Source organism: Ranitomeya imitator, chromosome 1, assembly GCF_032444005.1.
Source record: "Ranitomeya imitator isolate aRanImi1 chromosome 1, aRanImi1.pri, whole genome shotgun sequence".
Taxonomy (NCBI): domain Eukaryota; kingdom Metazoa; phylum Chordata; class Amphibia; order Anura; family Dendrobatidae; genus Ranitomeya; species Ranitomeya imitator.
The window spans coordinates 917,983,583-918,005,591 of NC_091282.1; the positions used below are offsets into that span (position 1 = coordinate 917,983,583).

Below are 22,009 nucleotides of genomic sequence, written 5' to 3' on the forward strand. Positions count from 1 at the left end.
CCGCTCGGCCATCTTTTCCTTCAGATCAGTACGCACATCAGCCATCAGCTCTCGTATGATCTCTACTGCAGGGTTTAGGCCATAGAACGCCAGTCGATTCTTTACCTCCCTCTGGAATTCAGTCTCCTCCACGTTCACATTGGGGGGCGTTGCACTGTAGTGTTCCATGATGGCTGCTATCAAATCCGCTTTTGTTTTGTTGCTGGCGATTAACCCTCGAGCTTCCACCAGATCTTTTAATGTAGTCCTCTTTAACTTCTACTTGTTTTTCATTCATTCCTTTCCTCCTGTAGACGGGGTATCATATCCCACTGTCTGCCACCAGTGTAACGGGGTCTACCGTGCTGGAGTACCTCTTTCAGTACCACCCCATGGTTCAGGAGGTCCACTCTGCTTTGGCTGGAGTCTGAATGAAGGACGCTGGCTGGAATTCCTTGGTTACATGGGCGCATATAAAAGATCACTGCTTCTCCACATATTTCCAGTGTGACAAAACTTTACTCACAGGACACAGAATATATAACACAGATACAGAGGGCAGGCCAATTAAAAAGCAGCAGGCCAGACATACATTACAATAGCTGCAGGTGGCCGGAGCCTGCCGATATTTACTGTGGGAATTACAAAGGTGTGGGAGGTCAGAAGGAGAATATCTTGTCCCCTCTGCCCAGGGGCACAGCCTGTGGGCTGATGTATTAGGGACATGCATCTCACATGGAACCTATTATACATACATATGACTGCACAACATATTCTGGGTGCTGGGGGGTTCCATAACAAAATCTTTTAATGAAATAAAACACAACACAGTACTCCCATTTTGTTCTTACTCCTAATCCATGCGACGCCCTCAATCTCCTGTAATATATTCCTGGGGAATATACAGTTTTCAAATGCCAGTTCATTTTCCCACGCTCCAGAGTTCAGCGCAGTTCAGATTGTGCAGGAGTGCAGCTTCAATGACGTCACCGCTAGTCACTGAAGCTTGGCTCACAGCATCTCCTCATTCACCAGTGGTTTTCAGCTGGGGCAGTCGCATCTTGGCACCGTCCTGGTTGAAATCTGTATATTCCCCAGATATGGATTACTGCATGGGGCACAACGATAGACAGGTATGGGTATATTGTCGGGTAATTAGGTGTTGCAGTAAGTATGATTTAATATAGAACATTAACAGAGTCTGGGTGTTTATTTCAATTAAAGGATTTTTTATTGGGTGTCTGTGTTTTCTTAACAATTTCACTGTGGGGTTAGTAAAGGGGGCATTTTATTGACGCCTCTTTATTACTCACCTTGGGGCTTGATGTCACAAAGATGACATCAACGACCACAACTATTACCCCACTTGCCACCGCTACAGGTAAAGTGGGAAGAGTGAGGCTAAGTGCCAGAATTGGCACATCTTAGTGATGTGCCTTTTCTGGGGCGGCTGAGTGCTGATGTTTTTAACCAGGGGGGGCAATATCCTGGCCCCTTCCTAGGCTATTAATATCAGCCAACAGCTGTCTGCATAATCTTTGCTGATTATTAATTCTAGCCCCCCACACGTCATGTTTTTGGGGGTGCTCCCTTATATTAATAACCAGCAAAGGCTAAGTATACAGTTGTGAGCTGATATTAATAGCCTGGGAAGCTCCATGGGTATTACCCCCTTCCCAGGCTATAAACATCTGCACCCAGTTGCTGGCTTTCCCTTTGCTGGTTGCAAAAATTGTGCGGGAACCCACGCTCTTTTTTTCTGTAAAATAATCTTTTATTATTTTATTAATTAAATACATGTCTAGTAATTTGCACATACACTGTACTAATTGTATGTGTCACTAACCTCTATATATCTACCTATTCTATATGTATTTACTGTATGTAATCCATCTCTTCTGTCCTGTCGGCTCCTGCAGTGATTTTACAGAAGCCGGCACATGAATTACCAGGTTTTTTTCTTTCTGTGCAATATAAATACATATATATATATGTGTGTGTGTGTGTTACTGACATGTATATACAGTACAGACCAAAAGTTTAGACACACCTTCTCATTCAAAGATTTTTCTGTATTTTCATGACTAAGAAAATTGTACATTCACACTGAAGCCATCAAAACTATGAATTAACACATGTGGAATTATATACTTAACAAAAAAGTGTAAAACAACTGAATATGTCTTATATTCTAGGTTCTTCAAAGTAGCCACCTTTTGCTTTGATTACTGTTTTGCACACTCTTGGCATTCTCTTGATGAGTTTCAAGAGGTAGTCACCAGAAATGGTCTTCCAACAGTCTTGAAGGAGTTCCCAGAGATGGTTAGCACTTGTTGGCCCTTTTGCCTTCACTCTGCGGTCCAGCTCACCCCAAACCATCTCGATTGGGTTCAGGTCTGGTGACTGTGGAGGCCAGATCATCTGGCGTAGCACCCCATCACTCTCCTTCTTGGTCAAATAGCCCTTACACAGCCTGGAGGTGTGTTTGGGGTCATTGATCTGTTGAAAAATAAATGATGGTCCAACTAAACACACACCAGATGGAATAGCATTCCGCTGCAAGATGCTGTGGTAGCCATGCTGGTTCAGTATGCCTTCAATTCTGAATAAATCCCCAACAGTGTCACCAGCAAAGCACCCCCACACCATCACACCTCCTCCTCCATGCTTCACGGTGGGAACCAGGCATGTAGAGTCCATCCATTCACCTTTTCTGCGTCGCATAAAGACACGGTGGTTGGAACCAAAGATCTCAAATTGGGACTCATCAGACCAAAGCACAGATTTCCACTGGTCTAATGTCCATTCCTTGTGTTCTTTAGCCCAAACAAGTCTCTTCTGCTTGTTGCCTGTCATTAGGGTATGTGCAGACGATCTGGAAGTAGCAGCGCTTTGAACGCAGCGCATGTTTGCAGCGTCTAAAGCGCTGCCCTCTATTGAATAGAGGTGAATCCACAGGTATTCACTGAACCATGCTGAATCACTGCGTCTAATACTTCCCAAGAGTGAAATTGACATTGTGTGGTCTGGAGAGATGCGCCGCATGTCCGTCTTCGTGGGTGAGCCGCGGGAGTTTCTGAGCACATAGTGGGCATGCGATTTCTTGAAATCCCATCCACTGTGCTGTAACATCTGGACGCTGTGGCTTGGACACTGCACAAGCACGCAGTGCCCAACCCGCAGCATTTACTGATTGTCTGCACATACCCTAACAGTCTCAGTATTGCCAGTACTTCATATTTAGAATTAGTATTCAAATATGTCTTCGAGCCAAAGAATAAATAATGAAGTCATTATCTCTGCTGATGTTTCCAAAGAGCCTGACGATGGGACAGCTCTGCTCCCAGCTGTCAAGATGTCGTCCATTGTAAAGTATAAGTTTCAATCTAAGAGAAAATTGATCTCTGTAGTCTCCTGTTATCCAAATATTTGAATATTTCATCATCATCTTGTCCCTGTGTCTAAAATAATTCTGAAATTATTACACTGTGGTTTCCGTTTTCTTAGTAGTTTTTGAATTAAGGTATTGATGTAATATGTCTTTCTCTTGTAGATACCTATAAAAAAAAACACACACAGAAAATTAAATTCATAGTAACATAGATTTAGTGTTGAAAGAAGACACAAAGCCATTCAGTTCAACCTACTTTATAATGTAACACTGAAATAAGAAAAGAAGACTTTTTTGCAAATATAAAAGTCCAGGTTCATGATATTCAGATATTGCTCATTAGAGAGGAACTGTAACTAGGTAAAAAGTGGCGAGTTCCTGCTGTTGCTTTATTTTTGGTGCTTTACTGAGAATCACAATTTTCATCATGTCTACCCCAAAATGGTACCAGTAAAAATGTCTGTTCTGGGTGCAAAACAACAATCCCTCACACACCACTATCAACGAAAAATGTAAAATTTTATGGTAACAGAAGCAAACGTTTTTTTTCTTTTGTTATAAATAAAAACATTTTTTTCACTACCTAAATAAAAAATATATACGTTTTGTAACTTCATAATTGCACTGACCTGGAGAATCATATTGCCAAGTCAGTTTTACTGTATGGTAAACAAGGTAAATACAAAAAATACTTGTGGTATTGTGCTTTTTATGCAAAATGTTCAGTACTTGGAATTTTTTTTTCTGTTTTCCAGTACATCACATGCCTTTTTGATGCTTTTTAGCTTCAGAAAAACACTAAAGACGCATATGCATTAGATGAGGATTTTCGTCATGTAATAGAAGTCTATGAGAAGAAGCTACACATAAAACTCAGCGTACCCGCAAGAGAAATTGACATGTTGCGGATTTGAAACACGCACCGCAGGTGAGTTTACACTGAGTTAAAAAAGGCACAGTAGGCAGGAGATTTCTATAAATCCCATCCACTTTTCTGGAACTGTAAGATGCTGCATTTTTTACACCGCAAAAATTTTTAGCTTCAAAAATGCACCAAAATGTAATCGTGGGCACACAGACCAAACACCTAATATACCATTAGGCCTCCTTCACAGGTCAGTATGTCCAGCTTGGGTGGTGACCGTTTCACACGTACAGGAGACACTTACACATGTAGATACATTTAAAACAATGGGTCTGCACATGTCAGTGTGTTTCCATGGACCATGTGCCCTTGGGCAAAACAAGCGGACATGTCTGGTTTTTACCAGCAGCGAGGATCTCAAAACGCACATATGCACACTGAAGACACACGGAGCATATCCATGTGTCATCAATGTGACACATACGGGCGCCTGGGAAAACCGTACATGTAGCGCTATTCCAAGGAGCCGGGTACTGAAGACCATTGTCATCATTGTCGCCTGGTCGGTCACTCAAGTTGCATTCTCACACTCAACTAAGTGTATCCTAGATGCAGGGCTGAGCAATCGCGTCATGACACCGCTCAGCCAAGCTTCCAGATGTACAGTTAGGTCCATATATATTTGGACAGAGACAAAATTTTTCTAATTTTGGTCATAGACATTACCACAATGAATTTTAAACAAAACAATTCAGATACAGTTGAAGTTCAGACTTTTAGCTTTCATTTGTGGGTATCCACATTAAAATTGGATGAAGGGTTTAGGAGTTTCAGCTCCTTAACATGTGCCACCCTGTTTTTAAAGGGACCAAAAGTAATTGGACAATTGACTCCAAGGCTATTTCACGGACAGGTGTGGGCAATACCTTCGTTATGTCATTCTCAATTAAGCAGATAAAAGGCCTGGAATTGATTTGAGGTGTGGTGCTTGCATTTGGAAGGTTTTGCTGTGAAGTAAACATGTGGTCAAAGGAGCTCTCCATGCAGGTGAAACAAGCCATCCTTAAGCTGCGAAAACAGAAAAAACCCATCCGAGAAATTGCTACAATATTAGGAGTGGCAAAATCTACAGTTTGGTACATCCTGAGAAAGAAAGAAAGCACTGGTGAATTAATCAATGCAAAAAGACCTTGGCGCCCACGGAAGACAACAGTGGTGGATGATCGCAGAATAATCTCCATGGTGAAGAGAAACCCCTTCACAACAGCCAACCCAGTGAACAACACTCTCCAGGAGGTAGGCGTATCAATATTCAAATCTACCATAAAGAGAAGACTGCATGAAAGTAAATACATAGGGTTCACTGCATGGTGCAAGCCACTCATAAGCATCAAGAATAAAAAGGCTAGACTAAACTTTGCTAAAAAAACATCTAAAAAAGCCAGCACAGTTCTGGAAGAACATTCTTTGGACAGATGAAACCAAGATCAACCTCTACCAGAATGATGGAAAGTGAAAATTATGGCAAAGGTGTGGTACAGCTCATGATCCAAAGCATACCACATCATCTGTAAAACATGGCGGAGGCAGTGTGATGGCTTGGGCATGCATGGCTGCCAGTGGCACTGGGTCACTAGTGTTTATGGATGATGTGACACAGGACAGAAGCAGCCGAATGAATTCTGAGGTATTCAGAGCCATACTGTGTGCTCAGATCCAGCCAAATGCAGCCAAACTGATTGGTCGTCGTTTCATACTACAGATGGACCATGACCCAAAACATAAAGCCAAAGCAACCCAGGAGTTTATTAAAGCAAAGAAGTGGAATATTCTTGAATGGCCAAGTCAGTCACCTGATCTCAACCCAATTGAGCATGTATTTCACTTGTAAAAGACTAAACTTCAGGCAGAAAGGCCCACAAACAAACAGCAACTGAAAACCACAGCAGTGAAGGCCTGGCAGAGCATCAAAAAGGAGGAAACACAGCTTTTGGTGATGTCCATGAGTTCAAGACTTCAGGCAGTCATTGCCCACAAAGGGTTTTCAACCAAGTACTAAAAATGAACATTTTATTTAAAATTATTGAATCTGTCCAATTACTTTTGGTCCCTTTAAAAACAGGGTGGCACATGTTAAGGAGCTGCAACTCCTAAACCCTTCATCCAATTTTAATGTGGATACCCTCAAATGAAAGCTGAAAGTCTGAACTTCAACTGCATCTGAATTGTTTTGTTTAAAATTCATTGTGGTAATGTCTATAACAAAAATTAGAAAAATGTTGTCTCTGTCCAAATATATATGGACCTAACTGTAGGTGTTCATCATGGGACATGTGGATTATCAGCAGACAGGTCAGGAGTACTGTGTTTTTTAACTTAAACTTACGGTGTTAGCAATGGGGTCGCCTGATAGACGCCTCTCCATTACTAACCCCTGGGCTTAATGTTAGCTTATAAATCTCCCCCATAATTCACAGATGATGATGATGCTTACTTAGAGATTGTCTTTTGGATTTCTCGCTCTTCCTCTTCATTCAGTTTCTGCAAAATGTTTTCCAGAAGTGGAAGGCTGAATTTAATATACTGTGCCACCTGTTAAGCAAGAAAACCAAATATAAGTGACACAATATCATTCAAACAATAGACAAAACTATGTTACAAATGTTCAGTATTTTTTTACATCGCCGCTGATCTCTTCTGCTTCTCTGTCCATAAGGAACATCCTTGCTATGTTTCCAGAAGGCCCCTGTAAGAGTCTTTCCCAAAGCGGGCAATCTGTGCTCTTCAATTTTTTCTTTTCTAAATAAAAAAATATATATTTTAATGGGTCAAAACAATTCACTAATATTTTGTTAGGGCTAGTGGAACGCACCAAATAATAAGACAGATAGAGAAAGTTGCATTCACCGCCCGGGGTCCACCGTGCAGAGATGGAACCTGCTGCCAAGTAATGACAATCGTCATATGGTGGTACATTGTGAATACACACACGGGTTAACTTCACCCTGTGTGAAGGAAGCGAACCCTGTTGACTCACAGGGCCGCAGTACCGCACGTAACAAAACTAACAATTGAATAGCATGAAAGTGCGAACTGTGCCTCTAACCACCCTGGCTAGGGTTAAAGAAGCACTCTAATGGCGCGTGGCACCATACTGGCGGTCACAGCAGTAGGCGCTGTTTCGTGTGTAACACGTTGAGTGGTAAGTCGAGCGCTAGGTAGCAGCCATACTCCTTACACGAATAGTCATACAATAGGATGCACCTATAAATTAACGGAAGCTGATGCCAAAATTCAAATATTTTAAATAGAAATCTCTTTATTCAATACATAGAAATAAAAACATATCACACTAGAGATACATATGCATACAAAATAGTACCGCCATATAGAGGTGACCAAAAACTGAAGTATATACACAATTCCCAAATATGTATGGTTGTTGGTTAAGCTGACATCGAGGCACATATCAAAAGCCCTTGCACAGACACTATCACAGTCCAGGCGAAATCCATTATAGTGTAACGGGGGTATAAAAAGTATTAAGTACCATACTCATGGCTACATACCCAATCTCACTCCCCTTAAAGTTTACAATATTCAAGGAATACCGCCAGTAGTAGGACCAATGTGCATAGCTATCTTAAGTAAACATCCATATACATGATTGCCTCACATAGACCTCAAGGCCAGCCCAAGTAAATAAATAAGAGTTAATACATAACCTGTATATGCGGCACCTTCCCCGACGCGCGTTTCGCGTTCCGCTTCTTCTAAGGGGGTCTGTATAATGTGTACCATTTGCTCCTTCCATTTATAGCCCACCTTGTGCATTGGTGACAGCGGTGTAACAATGGCGCTCGCGTCTATGCTCCGGAACGCCGCGCCTGCGCAGATCGGCGTCCAGCGTCACTAGTCCACACCCCCATCCGACGCGTCAGAATGGAGGGGCGGAAACAGATGACGCGCATAGACGCGTTACCACGGAGACGCTATGCGTGGACTAGTGACGCTGGACGCCGATCTGCGCAGGCGCGGCGTTCCGGAACATAGACGCGAGCGCCATTGTTACACCGCTGTCACCAATGCACAAGGTGGGCTATAAATAGAAGGAGCAAATGGTACACATTATACAGACCACCTTAGAAGAAGCGGAACGCGAAACGCGCGTCGGAGAAGGTGCCGCATATACAGGTTATGTATTAACTCTTATTTATTTACTTGGGCTGGCCTTGAGGTCACGTCACGGATCGCTAGCGATATCGTCTAGTGTGACGGTACCTTATGTGAGGCAATCATGTATATGGATGTTTACTTAAGATAGCTATGCACATTGGTCCTACTACTGGCGGTATTCCTTGAATATTGTAAACTTTAAGGGGAGTGAGATTGGGTATGTAGCCATGAGTATGGTACTTAATACTTTTTATACCCCCGTTACACTATAATGGATTTCGCCTGGACTGTGATAGTGTCTGTGCAAGGGCTTTTGATATGTGCCTCGATGTCAGCATAACCAACAACCATACATATTTGGGAATTGTGTATATACTTCTGTTTTTGGTCACCTCTATATGGCGGTACTATTTTGTATGCATATGTATCTCTAGTGTGATATGTTTTTATTTCTATGTATTGAATAAAGAGATTTCTATTTAAAATATTTGAATTTTGGCATCAGCTTCCGTTAATTTATAGGTGCATTTGAATTTGGGAAGTGCCATATGTGTAGCCAATTCTTATATAGGTTATAGTCATACAATAGGGTAGGGGTATTTAATGAACGACTTGCACTCACAACAAACACACGTATACAAATGTGCACTAGAGCATGGCCGTGCGGCCATGCGAGCCTTATATAGCTGCAGCAAGTAAAAGACCTTCCTAGAAGGACCAATGAGAGACTGCCATACCTGAGCATGTGACCCTAAATCTCCACTGAGAGATCTTGCCCTGGGCATACTCAGTGTGTGCAAAGCAGGACTTAAAGGACCTTCCTGAAAGGACCAATGGACTTAGCTGCAGTATCTGACCATGTGACCCTCGATTTCCACTGAGAGATCTTACTCAGGGCATGCTCAGAACGAGAAAAGCAGGATTTAGTCCCAGAAGCGGCTGCTCGCCGCTGCCCAGCACGGACTTCAATAGCAGAAGCCGGAAAAGCAGCAGTAACTCTTTGTACAGAGTGGGACTGAGCAAGACGCTGGGATCGATGTCTCTGCTGAGCAGGCTCCACTGCGGCTGGAGAAGAATGGGAGATTGCAGCAGAGATGGTTCGAGATTCCCCCTGTGCAGAGGCGGGAACTCGACACCTAACATATTTTAAGTTAAAGAAGAAATAAAGTTAAGGAAGGTAAAACAATATATCTTCATTGTCTTCCATCTTTTCTAGTCTCGGTACATAGAGAAGGACAAGCCCTTGGAGTTACAGTTGCATATTTACAACTATACTGCCCCCTAGTGGAACTACAACAATTCTTCTTTTATATTATATCACATGTACAGATCTATGTATCATAAATGATGACACTCTGGAGGTATACGTCTGACGACAGTGTGTAGACATCCATCCACCATAGGGACACACTGCTAAAAAGTTTACATTTTTTTTGCTGTGACCCTCTGTATAGTAAAGTGCAATCTGCTTGGTTTTTCTATACAGTTAAGCTGTATACAAACAGATATTGCCTAGACAGAGATGGAAAAGCACCATTTTGGCCTATGTCTCATAAATAGGGGATGCGGGAACATTTACACTGAGAGCTTTTCTCTGTCTTTGCTTTAACCAAAGGAGATGAATGCAGCCTAAGAAGATCCTAAAACTGACCAAGTATAACAGGTTGTCCAATTTGGTCTCTCTCTTGGCGGCTGTAACAGTAAATTATGACAGGATATGAATGGCAGCTTTTTCAGCACCTACATGGCACATACTGCTCTATGGTTTGTCTTCTTGCTAGATGCCTGATGAAACTAAGAGCGTGCCCAAAAAAATCAAATAGGTAGTTTTATTTTTCTTTTAAACTTTTTCTCAGTCTACTTTGTAACCCTGGATGTGGGTTTTAAATATGAATGTTATATAATGACCAAACTACTGCTCTGTGAAAGTATCCCAAAACAGTTGTTGTGACCTCTAAGTTCAGAAAAACAGGTAGTGCTGTAGAAGCCTGTACACGTACTATGTTAAGAAACAAAACTAATAGAGGAAGGTCTTGGAGATGGAGATCTTCCCAGCTACATATTGTAGTGACAGATATAATTAAAGTTTGGGTCTAGCCCATAGTGGGTGGAGCAGACCCCAATAAAAGGGAACTACTGTACTTCTTGATAGTCAGATGGGGAAGTTCAGCAACTAAGGTCAATTTCAAGCAGCAGTGGGCAGGAAGCTATCGTTCAAGGCAGTGGGAAGCCTAATTGGAATCCCTTGCAGACATTCCTACAATGTCTGCAGCCTAGGACTCGGTACAGATACTACAAAGAGTGCCTTATCCTCTGGCGTAGAGAGGAAGTAGGATGTGGAACTACGTTAAGAGAAAGTAATGGATCCCGGGTACACTGCAGAACTGGACAGGAAGGTCCTGAGGCTGAACTGCACTGCAGAACCAGTTAGCGTGGGGATAGTCAGGAGGAAGAGAATAATGCTGGAAATGAACTGTACAAAGGAAGCAAGAAGTAAGAAGTGTTGTGCCCAAAACTGCATGGTGCAATCTGAACTTGAACTGTCCAGTAAACTGTTATGTGCTGAAATGCACTGCATGTCTCCTGAGTTATGTGCAGCCGCTCCTGAGGATGAGGCCTAGAGAAAGCGGAGGCTGCTGCCTACAATTGAGTTTGATGCACCCCACACTAGACAGCACATTGGGACTGTGACGCTATTCTCCTCTAAAGTGCCAGTGCGTTATGGAGCAGCAACTTGTCCACGGTTACCGCCTCGGTCACTTTACAGCTGCACTCACTTCTCTGCGGCAACTATCACCACTCTTAGAGCAGCACGTCATCAGGGGGTGGCATTACAGTTCCTTCTACATTTTCTTGTACCACCGCCATCTGAAGACATCCTGGATCCCTGGTGATAGGTGCTGCAAGAGTTATGAGAGCAGCGCCAGCACTCACTGCTTCTATCCCTGCACCCCTGCAAGAGTTATGAATGCCTGGACTGGCACTCACTGCTTCTATCCCTGCACCCTGACGACGTCTTCTTCCAAAAAAGCTATGATGGCACCAGAGATAGAAGCACAGAGTCTATCACCATGGGCCCAGGACATCTGTCTTGTTCCAGAAGGAGCGACAGATGCTGCGGGCAAGTAAGTGCAGACTCTGATTCCAGCAGTTGTGATAGAAATCACAGTTTTCTCTACTGCAGATGTAGCAGTCCTTTATATTCTGAGTCCTTTAGAGCTCTGCCCACACCAATGATTGACAGGTTTGTATGTATATTGTTCCAGAGATATTTTATTGATGATAAAAAACTGATTTTATTAAAACAACAGCACACAGCTCAGTAAGTGAAACTTCACTGGAATCAGGTTTTCAGCCTTTACATCATGCTGCTCTCATGTTGCATAGTGAAAAACTGCAGTAATTTTTCCCTTAAAGAGAGCCTGTCGGCACGGTTTTGTAACGTAAAGTAAAGACATTGCTGTAATGGCGCTGTAATACTGATTTGATTAAACGCTTTGGTAAAGAAATCTTCGTTATTCTACATGTTTAATCATCATTTTTCTGCTGATTAGATGTTGGTGCACAAGGGCTGGACTGTACACTGGGTCTTCGCTCTGTCTTCTTCCCCAACCTCTCCACCTTCCTTCAGTCTTTGAATAACAGGTCACCGTTGAGATTGCAATCAGAGACCAGATGCAGGCAGACAGTCAGGGAATCATAGGCAGGAAGAAGACCCAGTGCACGGTCTGGCCCCTGTGCACCGAAATCTAATTAGCAGAAAACTTCAAATGGTGATTGAACAAGAAGAATAAATCAAATTTATTCACCAAATGTATCAATCAAATCTGCATTAGAGCACCAACACAGCCATGTCTTTACCTTACATTACAAAATCATGTTGACAGGTTCTCTTTAATTGTGCTTCCACAAATATATTTTTCATGAGACTCTCCATTTAGCAGGTCCCACACTTATCTTGGTTTTCATCCTTCAATTCCTTTAAAGGGATCTGGACTTGCAAGAGGAACACCTAGAATGTATCCACAGCTGATAGCTGGTCAATTTAGCTGGCAGAATATAGTCAACAAGCTGGATCAAAGCCATAGAGGGCTGATACAAGACACAATTAGGTGGCAAGGACGAGGTCAAGGTGGTAACCAAGGTCAAAACCAAGAAGACAGAGTCAGTGAGAGAATCATGAGGCAGGTGGAATGTTAAATCAAAGCATGATGAATTGTTCATTATGATGACCTAATGGACTGCAAGGAGCCAATACATGGTTCTAGCACAGGGAACCTCTTCTGTCTCTGTCTGCTCCTGGTTGTGTGAACTTTATTTTCAAATGTTGAGTGAGTTCACATGCTGATATTTCACCAATAACAAAAGTCAAAAAAATCACTTACCATGTATACTCAAGTATAAGCCGACCCGAGTATAAGTCGAGACTAGGGTTGAGCGAAACAGATTGAACATTTTCAAAAGTCGCCGACTTTTGGCAAAGTCGGGTTTCATGAAACCGGCCACGCGGTCGGCGATCTTCGTGCCAAAGTCGCGATTCGTATGACGCTTTCAGCGCCTTTTCTCAGCCAATGAAGGTGGACGCAGAGTGTGGGCAGCGGGATGATATAGCTCTCGGTCCCCACCATCTTAGAGAAGGGCATGGCAGTGATTGGCTTGCTCTCTGCGGCGTCACAGGGGCTATAAAGGGGCGTGAATGCTGATCGCCATCTTACTGCTGCCGAGCTGAGCATAGGGAGAGGTTGCTGCCGCTTCGTCAGAAGCAGGGATAGCGTTAGGCAGGGTACATTAACCCCCAAACCGCTTGTGCTGTAGCGATTTCCACTGTCCACCACCTTTTGTTTGCAGGAACAGTGGAGGCTAGATTTTTCTTCATCAGCTCTGTAGCTTATTGGGCTGCCCTAGAAGGCTCCCTGCATTGCTGTTTGTACGCCGCTGTGCAAACCAACTGCTTTTTTAAAAGCACAAATCCTGTTGCTCCTTCCTTTCTGCACAGCTATCTCGTTTGTTTGTCCTCACTTTTTGTGTGCAGCAGTCCTTTTTATTGCTGCCTGCCATACTTTTCAGAGATTAATGTAGGGAGATAGTAATTGTAGTACAGTCCCTTTTATTTTATTTTTATATATCTTCCAGCCACTTTCTGCCCCTGAAACTGTGTAGTGTAAAACAGTGGGCCCGTATTTTTCTGCACTGTCCCACACCTGAAAAGGGAGATTAATATTGCCAATCAGTGCATCTGCGCCAGTCCTGTCTGTGGTATCTCTGTCAGTCATTTTCAGCCACAGGAACTATACTGTCATGCATTGGGCCTGATTTATTCACTAGTCTCCCATATAAAAAATAAAAATAAAGGGAGAATAATATTGCCAAATCTGTGGATCTGTACCAGTCGGGTCTGTGGTATCTCTGTCAGTCATTTTGTGCCACAGAAACTACACTGTTATACAGTGGGCCTGAATTATTCACTAGTCTCCCATATAAAAAAAAAATAAAGGGAGAATAACATTGCCAAATCTGTGCATCTGTGCCAGTCGTGTCTGTGGTATCTCTGTCAGTCATTTTGTGCCACAGAAACTATACTGTAATATAGTGGGCCTGATTTATTCACTAGTCTCCCCCAAAAAAATAAAAATAAAGGGAGAATAATATTGCCAAATCTGTGCATCTGTGCCAGTCCTGTCTGTGGTATCTCTGTCAGTCATTTTGTGCCACAGAAACTATACTGTAATATAGTGGGCCTGATTTATTCACTAGTCTCCCCCCAAAAAATAAAAATAAAGGGAGAATAATATTGCCAAATCTGTGCATCTGTGCCAGTCCTGTCTGTGGTATCTCTGTCAGTCATTTTCAGCCACAGAAACTATACTGTCATACATTGGGCCTGATTTATTCACTAGTCTCCCATATAAAAAAAATAAAAATAAAGGGAGAATAATATTGCCAAATCTGTGCATCTGTGCCAGTCGTGTCTGTGGTATCTCTGTCAGTCATTTTGTGCCACAGAAACTATACTGTCATACAGTGGGCCTGATTTATTCAGCACTCACCCACACATAAAAAGGAGATTTATATTCACAACAAGTTAACATACACCTTCTACCTTGTTTTTCAGTACCATATAATGGTTGTTAGTTTGGTTACATTTTCCCAAGAATGAGGAAGGCTGGTGGAAGAGGTCGTGGCCGTGGGTGGTCATTGCCATCTGGTAATGCTGATGGTGGTGGTGGTGGTGCTGGTGGAGCATCGGGTGGTAGAGGGAAAATCAAAATAGCACCTAAGTCTCGAGTTGTTGAGCCAGCCTCATCGTCCAGCTACACAAGGCCTCGAACGTTACCTTTTCTGGGAGTAGGAAAACCGCTGTTAAAGCCGGAGCAGCAGGAAAAAGTTTTGGCTTTCCTTGCTGACTCTGCCTCTAGCTCTTTCGCCTCCTCTTCGGATAGTTCAAAATTGAAAAGTAGCCAGTCGTCGGTGGATGCTCCCGGTCTGGAACAAGTTGATTCCTTGTGTCCTTCCCCCAAAACAACAGTGAAGGATGCGTCAGGCGACACAACAGTTTACTCCATGGAGCTCTTTACACATACCGTGCCTGGGTTAGAAAGGGAAATAGTTAACAGCCCACTAGAAGATGATTCGGACATGGAGTGCACTGATGCACAGCCACAGCTAGATTGTCATGCTGTTCCATCGACTCACATCACTACATTGCCCTCACAGTGTACTGAGCCAGAAACTGACCCTGATGAGACGATGGTGCCCATTCCCGAACGTTATAGCACCTTACACGGTGACACAGAGATAGCTGAACATGAGATTGAAGAGGAGGTGATAGATGACCCAGTTGTTAACCCAGATTGGCAGCCATTGGGGGAAGAGGGTGCCGCTGGCAGTAGCTCAGAAGCGGAGGAGGAGGAGGATCGGCAGCAGCCATCTACATCACATTTGCATTCATCTGGCAGGCCCGTCTCTGGCCAAAAAGTTTGGCAAAACCAAAACAATTTTTCGGACAGCCTGGCCATCTGGTTAAAGTAGCACAGCGTGCAATGCCTGAAAAGGTATTCAATAGTAGGAAGAGTGCAGTCTGGCAATTTTTTAAAAAAGAAAAAAAAAAAAAAAGAGCATGAACCGCACATCCCAAAATCATACGTTGATCTAAAGCCGCTAGGCAAAAATTAATATAACTGAATATGAGGTTTTCAGTTTAACATTCTGATCAGACTGTATGAAGCCCACTGCCCCTTCACGGCAAACCTCGTAGTGGGTCCTATCGCCCTAACGGATAATAATGATTTTGGGATGTGCGGTTCATGCTCTTTTTTTTTTTTTTTTTCTGACAATTTTTTAACCAAGATCCGAATGATCAGTGCAAAGTGATCTGTAAGAAATGCTCAAGGACATTTAGCAGAGGTCAGAATGTCAAAAGTTTAAATACAACTTGAATGCGTCGACATTTAACCACCATGCACTTGCAAGCCTAGACTAGCTACCAAATGTCCCGTAACGTTGTTGCACCCGCTCATAATGAAGCTAGTCAGCAACGCTACATTCCTTCCAACAGCAACAAATGTGGAGGTGTCGTCGCTAGGGCAAAGCAGTCAGGGAATCACAAGTTTATTGGTAGGAAACACAGCATGTAGGCCTACATCGAGAATACCATCACCAACCCTCTCTCAATCCGCCATGTCGTCCACCACCACCACCACCGCAAGTCCCACCAAATGCACCTCGCCAGTCCAGCTCACCCTCCAAGAGACTCTCATTAGGAAAAGAAAGTAGTCACCCTCTCATTCGCGTACACAGGGTTTGAACGCCCACATTGCTAGACTTATATCGTTAGAGATGATGCCCTACCGCTTGGTTGAAAGCGAAGCTTTCAAAGCCTTGATGGCCTACGCAGTACCACGCTATGAGCTGTTATGACCTGGTGGTTAGGAGCACCCGGAATGACCTGATAGTTAAACCACATACAGGACGAACTCTGGGATGTGGGAACTCTGCTGACCGCAAGCCCTAATCCTATCACACACACTAGAAATAGCCGTGGAGCGCTCCTGACCAGACCTAGGCGCCTCGTCACAGCCTAAGGGCTATCTAGCCCTAGAGAAGGAAAATAAAGCCTACCTTGCCTCAGAGAAATTCCCCAAAGGTAAAGGAAGCCCCCCACATATATAGACTGTGAGTAAAGATGAAAGTCACAAACGCAGAAATGAAACAGGTTCAGCAAAGGGAGGCCAGACTAACTAAATAGACAGAGGATAGGAAAGGTAACTTTGCGATCAGCACAAAAACCTACAAAGACCACGCAGAGTGTGCAAAAAAAGACCTCCGCACCGACTCACGGTGCGGAGGGGCCACTCTGCATCCCAGAGCTTCCAGCTAGCAAGACAAAATAATGAAAACCAGCTGGACAAGAAAACAGAGAACAAAATAAGACTATAAGGAACTTAGCTTCTGCAGGAGAAGGCAGGTCACCAGAGAGATCCAGGAGCGAACTGAACGAATGCAAAAACATTGACAGCTGGCCTAGAGTAACGATCTGAGAGAAGTTAAATAGAACAGCCAACCAAAGGATAAACCACGTCACCTGTGTAAGGAACCTCAGAAGCCGCAGCTTCACTCATAGCCACCAGAGGGAGCCCATAGACGGAACTCGCCGAAGTACCATTCACGACCACAGGAGGGAGCTTGACAACAGAATTCACAACAAGGAGCTACCCAGTCGACACTTCTTTTCGAGAAAAGCCATCCCAGCCCTCCACCAGCATGTCAAAGACCGCATTCTCCATGCACTGAGGCAATCAGTCAGTAGAAAGGTGCACCTCACAACTGATGCATGGACCAGTAGGCATGTTCAGGGACGTTACGTGTCCGTCACAGCACACTGGGTTAATGTGGTGGATGCAGGGTCCACAGGGGACAGCCACAGTGGGACAGTTCTGCCTAGCCCACGGTCTAGGAAACAGTTGGCTGTAGGCGTTTGCCACCCCTCCTCCTCCTCCTCCTCCTGCTCTTCCAGCTGAAGCGAAAGCTCATCCACAGAGCGCAGTCGCACGACCACTCCATCCGCAGCTGCCAGTGTTGCACATGAGGCGTCCCATTATGGAAAAGCTAGTGGTAAGCGTCAGCAGGCTGTGTTGAAAATGAAGTGCTTGGGCAACAACAGACACACCGCGGAAGTTCTGGCCGACTTCTTGCAGCAAGAAACTCAGTCATGGCTGGGCAGTGTACATCTTGAGGCAGGCAAGGTAGTCAGTGATAACGGGAGGAATTTTATGGCTGCCATAGACCCTTCAGAACTGAATCACATACCTTGCCTGGCTCACATCTTGAACCTGGTGGTGCAGTGCTTCCTGAAAAGTTATCCGGGGTTACCAGCCCTGCTCCTCAAGGTGCGACGACTTTGCTCTCACATCCGCCGTTCGCCCGTACACTCCAGCCGTATGCAGAACCATCAGTGATCGTTGAAGCTTCCCCAGCACCACCTAATAATCGACGTTGCCACAAGGTGGAACTCCACACTGCACATGCTTCAGAGGCTGTGCAAACAGAGGCGTGCTGTCATGTATTTGTGGGAGGATTCACATACACGGGCAGGCAGTTGGATGGCAGATATGGAGTTGTCTGCTCTGCAGTGGTCAAAGCTCCAAGACCTCTGTCAAGTTCTTCAGTGTTTTGAGGAATGCACATGGCTGGTCAGTGCGGGCGACGCCATTATAAGCATGAACATTCCACTAATGCGTCTGCTGATGCAAAGTTTGACGCACATTAAGGAGCAGGCGTCTGCAGCCGAGGAGGAGGGAAGCCTTGATGACAGTCAGCCATTGTGCGCTCAGGGAAGTCTCGGGGATGAGGTTACGGACGAAGAGGAGGAGGAGGAAGATGGGGATGATTATTTATGGGAGGAGGAAGCATCTCAGGGGGGATTAGAAAGTGTTGCAAGGTCAGGTACAGGTTTTTTTGCGGGAGACAAGTGATGTGGATTTGCCAGAAAGTGCTCCTCAAGCCTGCACAAGCATTGATTTGACATCTGGAACATTGGCCCACATGGCTGATTATGCCTTGCGTTTCCTAAAAAGGGACCCCTGCATTCTCAAAATGATGACCGATGACGATGACGATTAATGGTTGGCCTGCCTCCTGGATCCACGCTATAAAGGGAAATTGCAAAATATGATGCCACATGAGAACTTTGAGCAAATATTGGCTACCAAACAAGCAACTCTTGTAGACCGTTTGGTTCAGGCATTCCCAGCACACAGCGGCGGTGATGGTTCTCACACGAGCTGCAGGGGGCAACATGCAAGAGGTGTTAGAGGGGCACAAATCAGAAGTGGCGGTTTTATGACCAGGTTGTGGAGTGATTTCGCAATGACCGCAGACACGACAGGTACTGCAGCATCGATTCAAAGTGACAGGAGACAACATTTGTCCAGTATGGTTACTATTTTTCCTCCCTTATCGATGTTCTCCCTCACACGTCATTCCCCTTTGGTGACTGGGCATCTAAAATAGACACCTGGCCTGAATTGGCAGAATATGCATTACAGGAGCTCGCTTGCCCAGCTGCTAGTGTGCTATCAGAAAGAGTATTCAGTGCTGCTGGTTCAATACTGACCGAAAAAAGGACTCGTCTGGCTACCCAAAATGTTGATGATCTAACCTTCATTAAAATGAACCAATCATGGATTTCTAATTATTTTGCCCCACCTTTCCCTGCTGACACCTAGCTTTCCTGCAAAAAGGTCTTGCTTTTGGACTCGTCTTACTGACTGCTCCAATTTCTCCTTTTGCAGCTGCTGTATGTCGACCATAGGCATTTTTTACACCTCCCTAAATGGGCTGACTCCCCCCACAGTGCCGTGGTCACCACTTGGCGCAAGCACCCGTGTGAGTGCCGTTTGACTAAACAGGTGGGTGTGCCCACTTTTGGGCGATGGCACTGGCACAGGGTCCCTCATAGTACAATGAAGTGTCTCTGACGGTGGTGGTGCACATGGAGCGCCCCCAGATGCAGGGCCGCGGGGTACTCGGTAGCGGGCCTCTCTGTCTCAGTCCTGGGGTTGTCATGGTGGCTAGACCCGGTCCGTGACCCTGCTAAGGGGCGTCCAATTAAAGGTGATGGTGCAAGGCGCGATGAATAACGAGGACACAGGGTTGCAGTCTCTTTACCTCTTTACTGAAGGCTTCGGGATCCGCAATCCAGAGCACTGCTAACAGGGCTGGCTGAGACCGGCCGGTCCGAAGGCACATCCAGAGTTCCCTTTGCAGGTGGAAATCAGTAACCTTCCTACTAGCGCCTGTGTGTTGTAGTAACTCCCTGCTGAGCACCACGGGATAGTCCTCACAACTGTCGTGTCTGTTTCTGATGTTCTTTCTCTCTCCATCCCCCAGTTTGGATAGGACGCACCTGTATGACGGGGTAGGCCTGGTGTTATTTTATAGGGACCCTAGAGACGCCCCTCTCCCACAATTGCCTCCGTTGTCTGCTTATGTGATTTAGGTGAGACAGCCAACCTAAAGTTAACTGTCCTGCCATGGGTTTGAAGTAATGCATAGAGCCTATTACTTCCTCGGTGTTCCGGCCGCCTGCTACGCGCCTCAGTAGGATGTTGCCGATCTCGGGGGACGCCTCCTATTGGTTCTATCGCCTTTGTGCTGTGATCTCGTTTCTCACTTCTCCACAATATCCTTCGCTTGGTGTCCTTTCTTAAGATGCTGCCGCAATGAGGTGCAGGCGCGGCTCCGTAATGATCTGTCCTTTTCGCTAGGCCACTGTCAGGATCCCACCCCTGACAGGGACCCCCCTGAATCTTCCCAGTCACTCCCTCTCTCACAGGATGTTACCTGGGCAAAACCCAGACAGCTTCTTTTCTAACTTCCTATCCAACCCCCAGTTTTACCAGAGTGTGAGGAGTGGCCTAATACATAGAACCCTTTGCTCCCCTGGTGGCCGGAGTGTGAAGTGTAATGTGTGACTGTGTTACCTGGTCAGGTGAACTCCTTTAGTGCAATCAGACGTAACATCACTCCCCTTAGTGGCAGAGCGACATTACTGCAACGACCAGCCCTACATTTACACCAGTTAATACTTTGCGCCAACTACCACTGTCTGCAAGTCAGCAGAGGAGCCCACCCCTGTACCTAGGTATGCCACCTGTTTATTTGTGAATTTTTTCTTGGGCCAGACATTAACCTCACTTTATTATTTTGGCCTACTAACTGTGTCAGACACTCCTTACAGTTGTCCTCCACTGAACAAAGCTAGGCCGCCTGCGTACTCCTGTAACCTATTTTTAACTGCATTTTGCCTATTACTTTTTTGGCCCTACTAACTGCCCCTCGGTGCAATCGTCCTCCGCTGACCACACCAATGCTGCCTGTGTACCCCTGTAGCCTAATTTAAACTGCATCGAGCCTGCTTTTTTATTTTAGGCCAAGGAAGTCTGTCTGCGCCACTCCTTGTAATCGTCCTCCGCTGACCACACCAATGCTGCCTGTGTACCCCTGTAGCCTAATTTAAACTGCATAGAGCCTGCTTTTTTATTTTAGGCCTAGGAAGTCTGTCTGCGGTCCCTCCTTGCAATCGTCCTCCGCTGACCACACCAATGCTGCCTGTGTACCCCTGTAGCCTAATTTAAACTGCATAGAGCCTGCTTTTTTATTTTAGGCCTAGTAAGTCTGTCTGCGGTCCCTCCTTGCAATCTTCCTCCGCTGACCACACCAATGCTGCCTGTGTACCCCGGTAGCCTAATTTAAACTGCATAGAGCCTGCTTTTTTATTTTAGGCCAAGGAAGTCTGTCTGCGGTCCCTCCTTGCAATTGTCCTCCGCTGACCACACCAATGCTGCCTGTGTACCCCTGTAGCCTAATTTAAACTGAATAGAGCCTGCTTTTTTATTTTAGGCCTAGGAAGTCTGTCTGCGGTCCGTCCTTGCAATCGTCCTCCGCTGACCACACCAATGCTGCCTGTGTACCCCTGTAACCAATTTAAAAACTGCATAGAGCCAACTTTTTTATTTAACACATACTACCTTTGTCTGTCTGCGCCACTCAATATCGCTGTCCTCCACTGAAAAAGCTGAGCTTCAATCTTCAGGCTTTCGGCCTGTATTTAGAATTTAAAACTGCATTTGGGATACTAGTTTGGTTGGGGCCTACCAACGGTGTCTGCCGCTCCAAGGTGTTCTCCAGGTTAAGTTTCCTGAGCTTCAATCTTCAGGCTCTCATTAAGTAGTTGTTAATGTAACACTGCAGTTGGCCTACTAGTTTGGTTGGGGCCTACTAACGGTGTCTGCCGCTCCAAGGTGTTTTCCAGGTTTATTTGCCTGAGCTTCAATCTTCAGGCTCTCATTAAGTAGTTGTTAATATAACACTGCATTTGGCCTACTAGTTTGGTTGGGGCCTACTAACGGTTTCTGCCTCTCCAAGGAGTTCTCCAGGTTAACTTTCCTGAGCTTCAATCTTCAGGCTTTCGGCCTACAATTAAAATATTAAACTGCATTTGGGCTACTAGTTTGGGTGGGCCTAGTAACGGTGTCTGCTGCTCCTGGGTTTTCTCCTGTTTGGTTTTCTTGAGCTTCAATCTTCAGGCTTTCGGCCTA

General features: G+C 44.9%; 1 protein-coding gene across 1 annotated transcript in view; it reads right to left on the bottom strand.

Annotated features, from left to right (window-relative positions):
- Nucleotides 1–2,030: 2,030 nt before the first annotated feature.
- Nucleotides 2,031–22,009, bottom strand: part of LOC138654949 (ras association domain-containing protein 6-like) — a 112,575-nt gene continuing 92,596 nt past the window's right edge. The window contains exons 8-10 of the mRNA XM_069743535.1: nt 6,916–7,034; nt 6,730–6,827; nt 2,031–3,536 (exon numbers count right to left, since the gene is read on the bottom strand). Coding sequence (XP_069599636.1) covers nt 3,461–3,536; nt 6,730–6,827; nt 6,916–7,034 — 293 coding nt within the window. The 3' untranslated portion in view covers nt 2,031–3,460. The remainder of the gene's footprint in view (nt 3,537–6,729; nt 6,828–6,915; nt 7,035–22,009) is intronic.